At 48.8% G+C, this 17777-nt stretch overlaps 1 protein-coding gene across 1 annotated transcript; it reads left to right on the plus strand.

The window, feature by feature from the left end:
• Window positions 1-354: 354 nt before the first annotated feature.
• Window positions 355-15615, plus strand: WNT2 (Wnt family member 2). The gene is made up of 5 exons (XM_048946887.1): window positions 355-488; window positions 1230-1453; window positions 2567-2844; window positions 5760-6024; window positions 13855-15615. Exons 1-5 carry the CDS (start codon window positions 355-357, stop codon window positions 14082-14084), a joined length of 1131 nt encoding a protein of 376 aa, XP_048802844.1. The 3' UTR covers window positions 14085-15615.
• Window positions 15616-17777: the final 2162 nt, after the last annotated feature.

Consider the following 17777-nt stretch of genomic DNA (forward strand, 5'->3'; position numbering starts at 1 on the left):
CGTTCCTCGGAACTCCATCCTAATCAGAGGTGTTACCTCCTCCTCTCCCCAGTGTCTCTTGACATCATTTCATCCATCAGAGTTTCAGAGAAGGGAAGGAAAAAAAAAAAAAAAAAAAAAAGCAGAACCCACCCAGTCAGCGCGCAGCCCACGCCGCCCCTCAGCGCTGCTGCGGCCGCGGGGAAGGGCCGGAGCAGGGCAGGGATACGGGAGGGGCGCGGGGCGGCGCGGGGCGCAGCCGAAGGGGCGCGGAGCGGGGCCCGGAGCGCCCCCGGCGCGGGGGGCAGCGGTAGAGCCCCGCGGAGCGAAGGAAGGGCCCCGCGGCATCGCCGCTGCCCGGCGCTGTCCCATGGGATGTCCGCTGCCCCCCGCGAGTGCCCCGATGCGGAGCGCCGCGCCCCCGCCATGGCCTCGCTCTTCGGGATCTGGTGGTGGTCTCTTCCTCTCGTGTTGCTGTGGGCGACCCCACGAGTCGCCTCCTCGTGGTGGTAAGTGCGGGCGGCCCCGTGTGTTCGCGGGGAAGGAGCGGTCGGGCTCAGCGCACCGGGCGCAGCCCACGCGTGGACCCGGGCGGGACGGGACGGGACGGGCAGCGCAGCACTGGGCGCTAACCGAGCGGCGGATCCCAGCCGGGACTCGGCACCGAGCGCGTCCCCGCTGCTGGGACCGCCCGTGGCCGCACCGTGTCCGTACGGGCTGTGCTGCTGGGGAAGGCTTTTGTGGTGCCGCTGAAATGTCACTCTTGGAAGTCGCGCCTTATAGATTTCACGATCGTTCGACATAATGAAAATCCGTGGAAAGGACGTTTTCCTGTGTTTGGTCCCTTCAGGAGACACCTATCGCGGTTTGGGTTTGATAAAAGACACTTTCGGAGCATTTCAGGGCTTAATCGGGAACATCTGGGTGCAGATGATGTAATTTAATTTCTGGCCGGGCGGTTCTTTAAGTCTGAACTCTTGAAGTTATTGAACAAAACACAGCCCGGGAGGTTTTTAAAGGTTTTCTCCACAAAAAGTGGGTGCGGAGCCGAAGTCGGAGTCGAGGAGAGCAGAGCGAAGCAGCCGTTCCCAAACGCGGCCCCTTCCCAAACACGACCCCTCCCGGCGCTCTGCCCCGCGGTCCCTTCCGCATCCCTTCCCCATCCCTCCCCGCGCCCCTCCCGATGTCCCCGTGCACGCAGGGCTCCGGCCGGGTGCTCCCGTCGCTGCCCCTCCCGTTGCCTCCCGCAGGTACATGGGGGCCGTGGGCTCGTCGCGGGTGATGTGCGACAACGTGCCAGGGCTGGTGAGCCGGCAGCGGCAGCTGTGCAGGCGGCACCCCGAGGCCATGCTGTCCATCGGGCGCGGAGTGGCCGCCTGGACGGCCGAGTGCCAGCACCAGTTCCGGCGGCACCGCTGGGACTGCAGCGCCCTGGAGCGGGGGCAGCGCCTGCTCGGCCGCGTCCTGCAGCGCAGTGAGTGCGGGCGGGGACGGGGAGAGGGCGGTGGGTGCAGGGGCTCGGCACGACTGAGGAGGGGGCCTGGGCGGGTGGCGCAGGTGAAGCATCCAGGTGCTGCCGTGACATAAGTGCTCAGCATTATTCCATGGCTGTTGTATCAGTTCTAAGGATGAAAGTACCCAATTTCCCCCAGTGTGAAACTGTAGATAGCGCCATGGACTCTTTGGGTTAGCATTGTGATAACGCTACCTAAGGGGCAGGCGTGGCTCACTGATACCAGCCCCAACTACTATGGGAGAAGCTGCTGCTCACTCCTTTCGTGTGAAACTCAGGACTTCTTGGAGTTTGAAGATAGCCCCTTACTATAGAGTTGTATCAACACAACCCAACTCCGTGCTGTAAATTACTACATCTTTAAGTAAACTTAAGCAATTATTGCCTTGGAATATGCACTGAGGAGTAGGCATAGTCTAGAAAAACAGCTGGTCTTTGGTGTAACAAATTAACATCGTTAGTGGGAAGGAACTGTGCCTGGGCTGTGATGTATGGAAGTCACTGTCCTGGCTTGCCAGAGTGTCACACGGCCGGTGCTGCCGGTCGCACCAAGCACACCTGGGTCAGTGAAGGCCGCCAGGTTCAGCGCTTTCTCATTTTCAGGAGAAAAAGCACCAAAGATTTCTCACTACTCCCTTTGAAATTAGCAAGATTAAATGCCTCCGAAGAGGAAAAGCTGGCTTGAGAAGTTAGTTGCAGTATTTTGCAGCGCAGATGCTATTCCCGTGTCCCTGTGTAGTGATTTCCCACTCTCCGACCCAGCACTTTATGTATTTCTCTTAGCTGATGGAAGGTGGCAGAAATACCAGCTGCCCTCTCCCTGCATCTCCATAGAGCAACTGAGCCATGGAAGGATGGTCACCCATGTCAGGAACAAACTCCAACCCGCATCGGGGTTGTACCATGGAGGGATCCAGCCCTGAGCCATGGCCAGCTCTGACTGCAAGGCACGCGCCTCTGTGTGGCTCCAGCCCCATTTAACCTGTAGCTCAGCACACAGGCTGGGCTATTGAACTAGGCCGGCTGCTCACACTGAGCACCACAGCCATGTCTAAGGCCTGCTTCTTATTGCAGGCAGCCGGGAGTCTGCGTTCGTCCACGCCATCTCCTCTGCTGGCGTTGTGTTTGCCATCACAAGGGCGTGCAGCCAGGGAGAGCTGAAGTCCTGCTCCTGTGACCCCGAGAAGAAGGGCTCTGCCAAGGACAGCAAGGGCCGCTTTGACTGGGGCGGCTGCAGCGACAACATCGACTATGGCGTTAAGTTCGCCAGGGCCTTCGTGGATGCCAAGGAGAGGAAAGGGAAGGACGCCAGGGCGCTGATGAACCTCCACAACAACCGCGCAGGAAGGAAGGTGGGTGTTATGGCCGTGCTCGTGGGGTGCGGTGGGGCCGGCTCTCACAGCAACCTCAGGTCAGGAAAAGCAGGGGAGAGTGGGAGGGCAAGGCGCCATTTGATCTGCCCTGAAGGCTGAGGTGGCAGGGCTCCCAGCACGCCATGTGCTACTGCTTGTCAGTGCCCCTCTGGGTCCATCCAGCAATTCTTTGTGTAGGAGCTGAGCGCAGGTACAGCCCTTGCAGGGTCAGGTGGATGGAGGTTTTGTTTTGAGTCTCATCCTTATGCATGAAGGAGTTCTACTACTTTTGGTTAATGAAAAGTAAAAATTCTTACAGGAGGCTGAAGATTCAGGCTGGGCTATTAGAGAGCAAATTCAAAATAGTGTTGGAGAAAAACTAGTACCGGCCATTCCTCTGCGTGTATGGTAAACTGAAACAGAACGAGCAGAGAGAAAATGCTATGACTTCACTTTTTAGAAAACAGAAGTCACATTGCATTTAATTCCAAAAGACATTGGCCTCAACAAGAAAAACGCATCTCTATATACTGCATACAAATCCCACTGTTCAATTTCCACGGGAAGTTTTCAGCTGGCTGTTGCAGGTAGCAGGAGTGGCTGCAGGCACATTGGCTGTTGCTGGTGCAAGAGCTGCAGAATGCATGCTCTGATATCTGAGGGTAGTGGCAATAAGTTGTGAGAGTAGTGTACGTGATTGGAGTGTACTTTTTCATTATTCAGAATGTGCTCAAAATTCACTACAGTCTTAACATCCAAAATAACATGGGAAGATATTTCATAGCGCTTCACCAACCACTTCTGGCATGAAGAGACTTCTTCTTGTCTTCTGATTTCCTTAGCACATATTCAGCAGCATATTCATTGCTCATATCCTCACCTTTTTTTTTTTTATTTATTTTATTTTTTTTGTATTAAAAAGTTCCCTTAACATATTGTGGAATTGTTTCATATTAAGTAGCTTTATTAGAAAGAAAAGATCCAATTTTCATTAATTAATTGTACTGAAAGCAGATGGTTTTCCTAATAGTTTTTTGTCCTCCAACATCTCTATTTCATCTGTTTTCTAGCAGCAGATGTAACTAATGTGTAATGCTATCAGTGTGATAGGCACAGTTATGGTATGCCTAGTGGGGAACAAAGAAAGCTAATACAGCTGTCTGTGTGGCAAAAGAGGCTGCCATCTACAACACAAGGAAACACTTCATAGGTGTAATTTGGCTCCATGCTGTGAAGTGCTTTCTGGAATATTTGGGTATCTTTGTAAGTTTAAAAACACTTACATGCAAAATGGTAGGATACTATTGGTAAGCAGGTAGGCTTTTTGTTTGTTAAATATTACCTGCACATTCCCTTATCCTTTAGGGCCTTCTCCACAGGAAGCAGTACTGCTCCGTACAGCAGTGCAGGTTCAATTTGCAGCCCCTCACTGCCTCAGCTGCTCCCAGGTTGCACACACAGGCGGGGGTCCATGCCCTCAAACTCTTCTCACCCCCAGCACTGAGCCCATGTCCATAGATTCCTCTTATAAAGGAGACTGCCTGGATCTTACTAGTTCGGAAATACACTGAAAAGTATTCACAGTAATCTCATAGGAATCAGAAAACAGCATATTGCTTTGCTGTGTATCAGTACAGGGACACCACCAACAAAATAGTGTTGAATCTTGATGTGCTTCTTCAGGTGTTGTCGGCCTGGGACCACCAGGTTCCTTTAAAAACAGTTCCTCAGATGTTTAAAACCAAGCACACACTTAAGTCCCTGTCTGAGCAGAATCCCAGTCCTACTTGTTCTTTGAAGCAGTCACCCAGATTAGAAAGAAAATTAAGCATATTTCGCCTGTGTGACACATCCTCACCTTATTACCAGGCGCCTGAATGGAGAGCGCTGCTCTGCTGCACCCCAATCTTTGATCTTGTGCCTCTTCTGTCTGTTATCTTCCTCCCATGATGCTGTTCCTCATACAAACTCTAATATGTTCATGAAATATGAACCCTTAAGGCATAACAGATCAGATATTTTTATCTTCAGAATTAGAGTAATTTATTGTTTATGAACCTGTTTTTCCCTAACATCGTGCAGATAGCTTCTAGGTCTGAGATGAAGTTGAAAAGACATTAATGCTTCTCAGACGTTAAATTAACAATGGTGATCTCTCCGGTGCAAACTAATCAAGGCCTCACTCTGTAATGTTTGTTTGTAAGATTTTACAAATGCCATTTTTAAATTGTGTGCCCCAGCCCAGGTATGATGCTTTGGAGTCTCTGCAAAATCATTTAACATGAAATGCTTATCAATTCCCCGGCAGTGTTTGAAACACTGCCTACTTTTGTGTAGGAATCTAGACACCATGCTTAAGAGCAATTTGAGGAAGTTAGACAGTTCTATTAGATTATTCACAGTAAATTTAAACCTGATTGCATTAAAATGTTCATTAGCAACACAGCAGTAAAAATGTCACAGTATTCTCAGTTCTTTTATTTATATACAATAAAAATATTCATAGCCAGGAGCAGCTCCATGAAGCCCAAGCAGGGACATGCAGTCTGGCAGTGTTTCAGCTTGAGCCATGGTGACATGGAGCACCTTCACCTATTGCAGCTGAGCAATTGTGTCCCTTACCCAATTTATTTCCCATTGCTGGAACTGTATCTGGCACTATTGTGTGCTCTAGGTCTTTGGGATGACCAGCAGGAGGGGGGAGGCAAGGAAACCTCGGAAGATGGTGTGGTTGAGAGAAACGAGCAGATCGGACCAGCCCTGTCGGATGACTTGGTGCTACCAGTGGGTGTCACTACAGACCGTGGTTTCAAGGCCCACTGCAAGCCTGGCATGGCAGGATCAATGGAAAGGGTTTGAGAAGCTTCGATTACAGTTTGTTTTACCTGTGTATATTTTGCTGCGTTTCTAAACAGGCCGTGAAGCGTTTTTTGAAACAGGAGTGCAAATGTCACGGTGTGAGTGGATCATGCACTCTAAGGACCTGTTGGCTGGCCATGGCAGACTTTAGGAAAACAGGAGATTATCTGTGGAAGAAATACAATGGAGCGATTCAGGTGGTCATGAATCAAGATGGCACGGGTTTCACTGTGGCTAATAAGAGATTTAAGAAGCCAACTAAGAATGACCTGGTATACTTTGAAAGCTCTCCAGACTACTGTATCAGGGACAGGGATGTAGGTAAGCCTCTATCATTACACATGAATGGTTTTATTTCAGACCTTTGTGCTTTACAGGTAAAAAAATATCATTTTTATTGAAGTGTATATATATAAATCCAAGCATACAACCAGCAGGAAACAGGAAGGAAGATGTGCTGGAAGAACGGCTCTGTACAAGATCCATAGCTCCTCAATGTCACTAGATGTGTGATAGCCAGTTGTTCTGATGTCATTCAGCAGTTTCTTCCAGGTGCTGAGGAGCCCTGGAGGCTCTGCAGGGCAAAGGTTGTCCTTAGGACAAGTTGGAGCTGTGCTCTGGAGGCAGGCCCACACCACATAGCCTCCAGAGCCACCCCATGTCTCTGCAGCAGAGTCAAGTCCTGTGGCGTCCCCATGGTTCTGCCTCCATTTAACACCACTTCTTTTCCATGTTGTTATGCTGCTGCTGTACACTCTGAAGAGTTGGGTGGCCTTTACTTGCTCCTTCCCCACAGCTCCTTGCTGCAGACACTCCTCTCCTGCAGGCAGGAGGCCAGCAGCTCTGTGCACCACTTGCACCAGCCTGTGTTGTGGCGCAGGTTGCTGAGGGTGTGAGGTGGCTGAAGGGGTGCAATTCGGTGGGGCACAGCATGCTGCACCAGGTCTCACTGTGGTTATTTCTTTCTGTGAGCCGCCATTGGCTCAGTCTATAGCAGCTATCACATTTTCTGTAGAGTCATACCAGCCCCGGTGGGAAGAGGTGGAGTTCTAGGCTGCTGTTAGCACTGAAGTGTTCTGCTTTCGGAGATTTCCGTGGACACCCTTAGCAATGTTACAGGGTTTGAGGCACTACTGAGCAGTGCTAATCGTGCCAACAGCTCCTGACCAGTGTGCAGCATTTCCTGATGTGGCAATTTACAATGAGCAACTGAAAAACAGAAATGTGGAGAAGAGAGCCAGACTGCGTAATGTATGAAAGATGCTGTGGAACTGATGAATATGTTGTATAACGTACCAGAGTGCACCCGCTATGACACATCCATAGGAGTCTCTGGATAGCAAAGCAGCTTAGTTCTTTTTGGCATTGCTGTGTATTTACAATCCAAGTTTACTTGGAATAAACATTGCAAAACAACTGTACTTAAATAAGAACAATATGTGAAATCCTTCTCATGTACTATTGACTTCAGCAAACCCGGAATTTCATCCAGTATGCTTATGTTGTGCACTGATCCTGGTTAGTTAAGTAGTCAACGTAACTTTAAAAGTAATTTATGGTTTTTTGCAGATGGTGCTTATTACCTGCCCAAGAACGTGCTGTTCCTTGGGTAGTGACCAGTACCATAAGGTCTAATAGTTCAATCTAAGTGAATAAATGGGCATGTTGTGGCATTGTGCGCAGACTAGGATTTACTGAACTTTCTGCAGAATAGGTTTGAAATTTGTATTTGATATTCATTGCTTAGAGCTGCTTGTTTCATTGTGAAGTGTGTGATTTCTTTCCCCCTAGACAGAGAGCCAGTGCACAACCCAATTCTATGTCAGGAAGCCATGTAACAGCCTTTGCAGCAAGCCTAATCCGGTGCAGCCAGCTGCTGGTGGAGGATGCTGGGCGTGTGTTGCAGCGCTTCTCCCTGCTCCCCACCCGGAGCCTGGCATACGCTCCCGCTCCTCCCCAGATAACACTCCTGACGAGGCGTTTCTGTGCCGTGCAGCAGCCTGAAGATACGGCTGTTGGGAAGAGTGCAGTTTTGGAAAGCTGCAATAAGCCTTCAGTGGGAACAGGAACAGTGCTGTGGGATTGCCTGCTACTCTCGTGGAGCGAGGAAAGATAAACACAAGCTGATCCGAGTTCAGCAGAGATAACATCAGCAGCTGAGCAGCATTTTTTCTTGATTAGTTTTATTTTGCCCTGTTGAGCACTCCAGAGCATTAGCCTGCTAGATGATTGGAGGTTAAATGAAATGAGACTATGGAAGTCTGAGTTTGGAAATATGCGGGCAGCACCTCAGTGTCAGCTAAGTACAATACCACGGTTCTTTGTTATGCCCTTGAATATAGTTCTGCCTCTGGGGAATTCCAGCAGTGTAATGCTTCAGAAAAGCTGTGCACCTAGAGATTGATTAGAACTGGGGCTGGGGGAAGGATTCCCATAGCACGTTTTGTGAAGCATCACAACTCAACAGCTTCACAAACTGTGAAATGACAGAGCCAGTATTCTCTGTGGCTTGGGTGTGTTAATGCATAAACCCCAGTATATGAAAGGTGCTCTGGAGTTGTTTCATCAATGATCCTTCCAAAAATCCCCATGTCTTACCTCCTCCTGTTGGAGCTTGCAGCTTTGGCTGTTTGCTGGTGGCAGGCAGCCATTGAGGGTGCTGTCACTGCATACACCCCGCAGTCTGTCTGGGGGAGGCACTGGAACATATATACATGATTCACCCCTACAGAGGGAAAAACGTTGAGTTATTATTTCTTTCCTAGAAGGAGAAGAAGAGTCATTGCTTTCAGAAGGGAGATAATTTGTGGAAACCACAAATAGCAGCTCACTTAATAGCAAGAGAGTGTAATAAGCCAGCCACCTCTATCTAGCGTTAAGATTTCAAGGCTTTTAGAAAAGGACCAAAGGAAGATTTGTAGAATTGTTCTGAATCCACTTGATTCTGGCTGTGTGGAAGCCAGAACAATTTTTGCCCATCTATATATTTTTTAATCATAATTCACTAGAAGCAGAGGTTGGACATCCCAGAGGGCTTTTGAAGACCTTACGGTGAACTTTCATATTTTGACACACTTTGCATGGGCTTCCTTTATATTAACAAAAACTGCTAGCTGCCAAACTCAATAAAAGCATCCCCTGTACAGAGATGATAATGCTGTAAAAGGAAATAGAGGGAAGGTTACACCGATGGCAGTCCGGGTGCAGCTTTGTACTGGCTTTCCTCAAATGTGTAGCTTCACCTCAGAAGGCTCTAAAGCCTTCTTTGTCTGCTTGTAAGCTTCTGGTAAAAACATTTCAATTTTTAAAATGTTGCTTTTTAACCATACATGCAGGATAGGATGATTGAAAATTGAAGCAAGTTTATCACATTTTGACCAGCATGGTGAAAAAATAAAGAATGCTTTGGGAATAAATGTGTGAGCAGCCATATGATAGACATCATCGATTTACTGGCAGATCCTTTAGCAGGGGCTGTTGTTTGTGGAGTCTGTTAAAGCCATGTAATGTATTCCTGTAAAAAAATAGTTGAGATCCAAGTTACTTGACCTCTCCCAGTTAGATGTGATGGCAGGATTGCACTGGTGAGCAGGGGTTGACTTTTTGCAGATGTTTTGGTAGCACCAAGGTGTTGGCTGTGTTAAGGTGGTGCTGGGGTGAAGGGACAGGTCGTGTCCGTGTGCAGGTGGTCTCAGGCAGCCCTCAGGACCTGCTGAAAACCCATGTGAGATGTACCTTAGGCTGCTCTGGGTTACACACAGGTTTCTCCTGACACCATTTGGTCACGTTTTGGTGCTATCAAAGCCAGCATTGCTGCCTCTGCTTGCACATGGGGAGACTGGTGACAATGTTATGTGTCTCCAGCAAGCAGCTGTGTCTGAGGACTCCTTCACGGGGTTACTTTCCTGTCATTTTTTTCCCTTATTGCTCCACATAAGCCATCTGCTGCATTTCTGAGAGGAATAAGGAAGGCCAAGTTTGAAGCGAAAGAGAAACATGAAATTAAATTGTGGCCTGGAAAGTATTGGCACTGGGCAAGATGTGTTAGCACTTCAAGTATGTAACCCGTGGAGGGAAACCAATGCTGATCTGTGTTAGACACTTTTTGCTAAGGTTAGCCCTATGCAGTCAGTCCCTGTGTGACTACTTGGCCTCTATCTCCCAATTTACACACTGAGAACATATGAGGCAAGGTCCCAGCCCGTGGGGCTGATGCTGAGCTCGCAATGATTTCAGTCAGAGCAAGGGCCAGCCCTGAGGGCTGGGGAGATGCCAGCAAACTTGGAATCCTCCCGAGGGACTGAGGAGATGCCAGCAAACTTGGGATCCTCCTGGGCCTGAGGGACCAGGACAGCTGGCAGTGGCTGCAGAGAGAGAAGTTGGCCATGTGCTCACTGTCAGCTTATTCTGAATGAGCTGATTTTTGTCAACACATTTCTGTCTCTCCATTGCTGGTCTGCTCAATCCCAGCTCTCTCAGAGATGGCTGTTTTCTGCCCACTCCCTCAGGCCCTCTCACACTTGCCTTGTGTGTAGGGTCCACCTGAATATTTCTTGATTTGAAAATTACCTTCAGAACTAATTTCCTGTGAATACATTTTTTTTCTTTTAGGCAAGTGTTGAGTAATGAAGTTCATTGCTTGAAGCCATATTTTTAAATAGAAATAGAAGGGAAAATCTCGCATTATAGAGAAATAATGTCACTGTCGTTCTTTAGGAATGAGAGAAAAAGATAGTTCTCAACTTTCCACATTTGCTCAAGTAAACGACTGCAAAGCAGGAAGAAAAGAAGGGCTTGATGGGCAGGCCATAGAGCTGGCAGTGCTCAGGGCTGTGGGTATGTTGGCGTGTACAGCGTTGTGTGTTGGCATGGCAATTCTGAAACTCAAATCAAAACAAAGATGTTGCGCTAAAACTTTCTGCAAGTCAGAACAATTTCCTGCCTCTCACATGGTTCAGAGGTGCACGGTAGATAGCAGGGTGAGACTACAAAATTCTACCTTCTTTTGTTTACTTTCCTCTACTGTCCTCTTCACCTGAGTGCCTGAGCACCTCCAGAGGTACAGTGATGTGTGTGACTGCTGTCAGCTATTGCTCATTTTCTGCCTCTTGAGGGGAATGTTTCTTCTGCGTTGTAGGTGAACTGAGTTTGGCAAGAGCAAGGCAAGCTAAATTTGCATGCCGAATATTGTCAGAGTGCTGAGATGTCTGTTTCCAGAGGGGGAGCCCAGTGTGAGATGTGTGTGCCCTGGTTTCCCCAATGAGGTTGGTGCCCAACAACTGTCCTTGAGCTCAGGCAGAGCCACAGGAATGCTGAAGAAGCTCTCTGAACGTCTCAGAAATGTTAGTTGTGCTCAGGAGCTAAGCTTCTATGTGCACTATTTTGTCTTTTGCCACATTCGGTGGATAATCTAGGTCCTCCCTAATGGCACAGTAGATGTTTGTTTTGTATTGTGGGTGACATCAGATGATACTGACTTTTGACTATCTTAGGGAAGATTCCCCATTAGGGAATAAAATCATTTTCTTGTTGAAGTCAGTACAAAACTCCAGTTGAAATCAGTGGGAGTTTCCCATTCAGATTCTCTTTGGCTGCTGTGCAGTTTCCCCAGACATCTGGAAACCAGAACTTCTGGGCTGGGAAATAACCTGTGTCTTGGCTGAGGAATGCTGCTCACCTTCCCGGGAAGGCTCCCACACCTCATCACAGCGTTCATATTGCATCACCTGACCTTATGCAGAGGTTGACGTGAGGCCTTCCTCCCATAGCAGAACACCAGGCAGTTTGAATCTAATCCAAATCATAGTTATTATGGATTGTTGTCCTCTATATGCCGCATCACACAGCCTGGGCATTCCAGGACTTTGTTACTGGGCCCCATCAGTGTAGTACAACCACATGTGTGGGTGGCTGGGAGTCAGAAGCATGGGAGAATTCAAATCAAATTTCTAATGCAAACACCAATCATACTTGTCAAGAGCTTGGCCTTTGTGACTTTATTTTGTCTGAGTGAAGATTGAGGGACAAGGCCCTACAAACACACTTCTTCAATGAAAGGTGTTCTGCTCTGTCTGGGATGTGATAGATGATTCCAGGGGCTGGCTTGGGCACAGACGTTCCAACTGTTTGCGCTGCCTCATGGATCAAGTTGGTAGTCTGAAAAGTAGGATTGGTTGGTTTTTGCCACCGGCTTCCTATGTGACCATGAGAAAGGTCACACAGCTCTGTGTCCTTGTGGGTCCTTGCCTGTGCCCAAATCAGTGGCGCCAGGGCCTCTATGTGCACAGTGATCCCTGAAAACAGGACCTGGGAAAGTAAGGGTTGGGACTGGTGCTACCTTGCCCTCCCTTAGGTTCCCCACTTGCAATCCAGGCCCCTGTATAGACGGAGGGGATGGGACACCAGGAGCTGCTGCTGTTTCTCGGTGTAGAACGTAACTGGTGCAGCCTGTGACTGGTTTCCACATCAACGCTATTTGTTTGCTCAAACAGAAAGGGCTTCAGCTCTGCCCAGCAGCTGCCTCCCTGTGAGCTCCCCAGTCTAGGCAGAGCTGGGCAGGCTGGGACAGGGCTGAGTTGGGGACTGCAGAGCTCAGCATGACCCGCAGACAGGGCACATGATCCTGCTTTCAGCCTCCTCCACCCCGAGGTGGCACTTCAGCTCAGGGCTGGCCAAAGCAGCATGCTGGAGGAGGGTCTTGGGCTGGGTGAGCAGCTGGAACAACAGTTGAAGCCTGTCCTGATTAGGTATAAAAAGAGTAAAATTTCTGATAACATGGCTAAAAGCAAAATCTCCCACAATGTGCTCATCATGCATTGGTCAGGTGGGAATTGGCAGAAGAGAAGGTGGCTTCATTCACAGGTGTGAGAACACTTGTTGCCTGAGTGCTGGAGTGATGAGACATGGGATCTGATGTCTGCCTGGTGCTGGGGAGGCTGGGAGGCAGGGAAACCTTGTGGACGGTGCATGCTGCTGTGTGCTGAAGTGCTTCATACAGTAGTGGTAGGACATAATTCCAAGTACACCGTGGGGAGAAGCAATAGAAAATAGGAATTAATGCAGCTTGATTTTATAATAATTAAAAATTATGGCTTGGGCTTTTATTAATCAAGATTTATTTGCTGTCCTACTTCACACGGATTTGAATTACTGTTCGCATGCGTTTTATTCCTTAGAAAGGTGGAATTTTCGTGTACACCTGAGAAATAACATACTAGTAACAAAACTGAGCAGATATGCTTTGTAGAATGTTCCCAGTTAATTTAGTGATCATAGTCACTGTGTAGGGTGTCATTTTGGCCAAGAACAGACAAAAAAAGGTATTATCTGGTCTAAAGGCAATGCTGGAGCAATGTTCATCTTAAGGCTGCATCAGAAATTCACTGGAATATTAATAGCTAAGAAATTAGGTAGGCAGAGAGGTTTTCAGATGGAAAATGGTCTGCCAAGAGCTGTGGCATAGATCCTGTAGTGTTCTCTGGAATAAGTTATCATCAGCTGAACACCAACTCCTGTGTGGCACAGCAGCCTCCAGGCAGGAATGCCTTGAGGAGGTAACTGCAGCCATTTTGTGCCACTTGGGTGTGAGCAGAGGTGTCCCAGCCCTGGGGATGTGCAGAGAGCAGCAGGCCGTCTCCCTGCCCTCCTCCTGCCCACAGCAGATCAGCTCTTTCTAATGCAGGGGCTGTGAACTGCAGCTGTGGTAGAAGGTGTTCCGGGTGCTGTGGTTCTGCAGACTTTAATGCCAGCAGCAAGGTCACAGCCACCAGCTATAGCAGTTTGGGGCCCAGCAGCCTTACCCTGCCCACCCTGTGCTGCTCTGTGTGCCTGCCCAGTGGCTGCAGAACGGAGTGCTGTGCTGCACAGCCATGGGGCTGAATGCAGGGCTGTGGCATTCTTGGGGTCAGGCAGAGCCCTGCAACATTTGGTCACTTGTACTCCTCCTTTCCAAGGCTCATTTCCAGAAATCAGGTTGCCCAAAATATGAGGCCAGTTTTGCCTTACAAGCATTTCTCATTTGACAAATAATCCACAGCAATGTGATGCTGGAGGACCGAATGCATAGCAGATTGTGTCTCCTTATTTTCATGCTGTCTGTCCTTCCTGGAACCCACCCTGCCTTTTCACGTGACCGCTGCCTTTCCCCTGCAGGCTCTCCAGGAACGGCTGGCCGGGTGTGCAACCAGACCTCCCGCGGCATGGACAGCTGTGAGGTGATGTGCTGCGGCCGTGGCTACGACACGTTGCGTGTCAGCAGGATGACCAAATGCGAGTGCAAGTTCCACTGGTGCTGCGCGGTGCGCTGCCAGGACTGCCTGGAGGAGGTGGACATCCACACATGCAAGGCGCCCAAGGCTGCGGGCTGGGCCTCCCGGACATGACGTGTGGTGCAGGTCTGCGCAGGGAATGCTTCCGAGGCCTTTGCTACATTTACGCCAGTTTTGTCTTTCATTACACAAAAGCTGCCCAGTGATCATGCCGAATTTGCAGCGTTCACTGCACGGTTCAGCAGGACCATGCTGTTGCACAATTTGTGTGGACCGACGGCTGTGCTGGAAGGAGCTGCCACCACTGGGCCTCCCATCCGACACAGACCCCCATCTCCTCACCGGAAGCTCTTGCTGCCACCACAAGCACGGTGGGGCCCCAGGATGAGGCCTATCCTACCGGGCCTCCCGCTGCCATGGCTGTGGCTTCCTCCAGAGGACCTGCTGCTCTGGACGCTCAGCCTGTGAGGCTGCGGGGCTGGGCACTGGTCAGGGGCCCCTCCATGGAAAGCTCTGAGGCCAGGATGATTCCACGGCTCTGCTGGAGTTGAATTTGTCCATCTACCCAACACGGAGCTGTGTGTGCGCTGCGGGGCCCTCTAGGGCATGAGCTGTGCTGGGCAGAGACTGGCCCATAGCAAAAAGGAGAGAACAGGAAATGCATTCAACTGCAACAGTCTCATCTGCTATAAAAGAGTGAAAGCAAATGCCTTTGGTATAAATTTGTGACAGTTTGCCTTGAGAGCTTGTTAAAGGTCATTAATATTAACCACTGATCTGAAAGATCAAAGAAAATAGCTTTGTTTCTGAGCCCAATGACGTCTGGAAACAGGATGCTCAACTACGCAGGGATAGGGTTTCCTATTTGTCATTTACATAATAAACAGGAAAACATGCAGAAAGCTGGTGGAGAAGGCAATGCCTTATCTTAATAACTGGGTTTTGTTCTATAGAGTCTATCAGCTCTCACGTTGTTTTAAATTTAATAAACCTATTCAGTGTGCTTAAACTGATACTTACAGTTCAGGTGCAGTGAGGCTTGCTCCAAATCCACACTACACAAACCCACAGCTGATGAGGAGCACGCTGGCCTTTGATGGTGGCAGTGGCAGACTGCCTGGGCCCATGTCCTGCCTGGCTCAGCACAGAAAGCTGAGCAACAACAGTGGCTGCAGGTGATGAGGCCTTGGGACCATGGCATTGCTGGAGAGATGCTGGGGGCTGTTGTGGACGGAGATTGTGACTCGGTACAAACCGAGCACTGCTGAGAACAGCCCTGCCAGCTGTGCGAGTGTTACACGCATACATGTGTGCAGTGGGATACACGTACCCCAGAGTTCATCTAAGGTCAGTGGTTATGATATTGGCCTCATTGATGGAAACTCTGGTTCTAGGTCGGACAAGCAAAATTTCACACCTGATTTTATTTAGAGGTCAGCCCTAAGGAGAACTTCCATTCAGATTTCACTGTGAAATTGAATCTGCATGGAGTTTGTAGTCTGAGCAAAGCCTTACACTTAAAGAACCTAGAAGCAGTACAGTATTATTTGTGTGTGCCACGTGTTTGGAAAGGTTCAGGGATCTTCTGAGTGATGTACAAATTCAGCAGGTAATAATGCTGGAAGTATTTTGATATTCTGGAAAAAAGGGCGCCTCAGTTCTGCGAGGGAACTTGTCCTGGGAAGTCAAATAAAAGAGGATGAGATCAGCCTCACCTGCTTCTTAATTTCATCCTTTGGTTCACAGGATCGTTAGGCTAGAAAGGACCTCTAAGAGCATTTGATCCAACCATCCACCTACAACAACAGCAGGAGAATGCACCTGAGTTCTGCAGCCCCATGTAAAGTGTTTCAGGATCATTGTATTAAAGGTGGCAGAAATTTTATTCTGGCAGAAGAAATGCTGGGAAGCTTGGAGCAAGACTGACACCTTACTGGAAAATGTGGCTTAGATACACATCTTGTTACTTAAGCCCTTATTTCACCTATACAAGAAATGATGTAGAAATTATAGAATCATAGAATGGTTCGGGTTGGAAGGGGCCTTTAAGATCATCTAGTTCCAACCCTCTGCTATAGGCAGGAACACCTGCCCCTAGACGAGGTTGCTCAGAGCCCCCTCCAGCCTGGCCTTGAATGTCTCCAGGGAGGGGGCAAATAATGCATGAATAATGTAATGATGAATTTGCAGATAGAATGACCTTTAAAAACACATTTTCTGACTGCTTTGGGGCTTTTAATTTGCTTTCATCTTAGAGAGTTTTTAAAAGTTCTTGGAAACTGCACTTCCTGAATGCTCGGCACTATGGCTGCTGTCACTGTGTGGGCTGCTCACTCTCATCAGCACTTCTTCTGCCTCTTCCACAAAGAAGGCACTCCTGGGAGCTTCTGCCATTTCAGATTGGCCAGAAGTCAGAGTGTTCCTCTCTGCACTAAGGCAGAGGCTTCCATCTGTCAGCAGAAGCGCAGGCTGCACCTCTGATCTGAGCTGTGCTGAGCTCCCCAGCAGCAGAGCCCCAGGCTGCAGCCTCTATCCAGTGGCAAAGAACCCCAGTCTGACTGCCTGGTCTCAGCTGCCCACCATTCCAATTAGAGCTCAAAAGGTACGTGCCAGATTAAATCCATCGCTCCTTGCTGCTAAGGGAGGTGGATATTAGAAATAGCAGAAATAATCATATATGACATTTTTGAGTTCTTCTAAGTTCCTGTAGTTCAAGTGAAGGCTCTGATTGTTCATTCCAAGGAGTTCAGCATTCTTTTCTCTCCATCTGTTACAAATAATGATTTCCACACAGACAGTCGTTCACATTACCTCTTCCCCCAGCAGCAGGCCAAACCTGTACCTTGATTGCTGGTAAACATCAGCATCTGTACATAGCTACGTAGACACCAATATGCAAACACACTTCTATTAGGACTGTTAATCACAACACTTTCTTCTTCTGAAATGTAGGGCATTATATAAACTAACTCCAAAAGGTTTTGAGAAGGCTGGGATGAGTGACACAAAACCACAGGACAGTTGAGAGCTGACTCAGCACAGCTACCAGAGGCAGACTGTGCCTGCCCCTTCTGGTTCCACAGCACTGCTGTGAGACAATAGGTGCATGAATTACCCTTAGTTTTACCACTGCTCGTGTGCAGGTGTGCCTGCTTGGAGGGTGTTCCCTGTGGCTGTTTTAGCAATTCAGATGCAAAACCAAGAATACATGTATCAGACCACATTTCCACATGTTGTACATGAGCAAACCTCCTCCTGCTATCTCAGGCCACATCTCACATGAAACATAAGCCACACTAATTATGACACAGGATAGGACTGGAGCACCTCTTCTATGAGGAAAGGTTGAGGGGACTGGACTTGTTTAGCTTGGAGAAGAAAAGGCTCTGGGAGACCTCATTGTGGCCTTCCAATACTTGAAAGAAGCCTATAAACAGGAGGAGGAATGGCTGTTTACAAGGATAGATTGTGATAGGACAAGGGGGGATGGTTTTAAACTGAGACAGGGGAGGTTTAGGTTAGATATTAGGAGGAAGTTTTTCACTTAGAGGGTGGTGATGCACTGGAACAGGTTGACCGAGGAGGCTGTGGATGCCCCATCCCTGGAGGCATTCAAGGCCAGGCTGGATGTGGCTCTGGGCAGCCTGGTCTGGTGTTTGGCGACCCTGCACACAGCAGGGGGGTTGAAATTAGATGAGTGTTGTGGTCCTTTTCAACCCAGGGCATTCTATGATTCTATGACATCACAGCAAACTACTTTGCAGCCAGCCATGGGGCTCTCTGCCTTCTGTGTTCTTCCCAAATCTC

The sequence above is a fragment of the Lagopus muta genome, chromosome 1, assembly GCF_023343835.1.
Source record: "Lagopus muta isolate bLagMut1 chromosome 1, bLagMut1 primary, whole genome shotgun sequence".
In the NCBI taxonomy this organism is placed as follows: Eukaryota; Metazoa; Chordata; class Aves; order Galliformes; family Phasianidae; genus Lagopus; species Lagopus muta.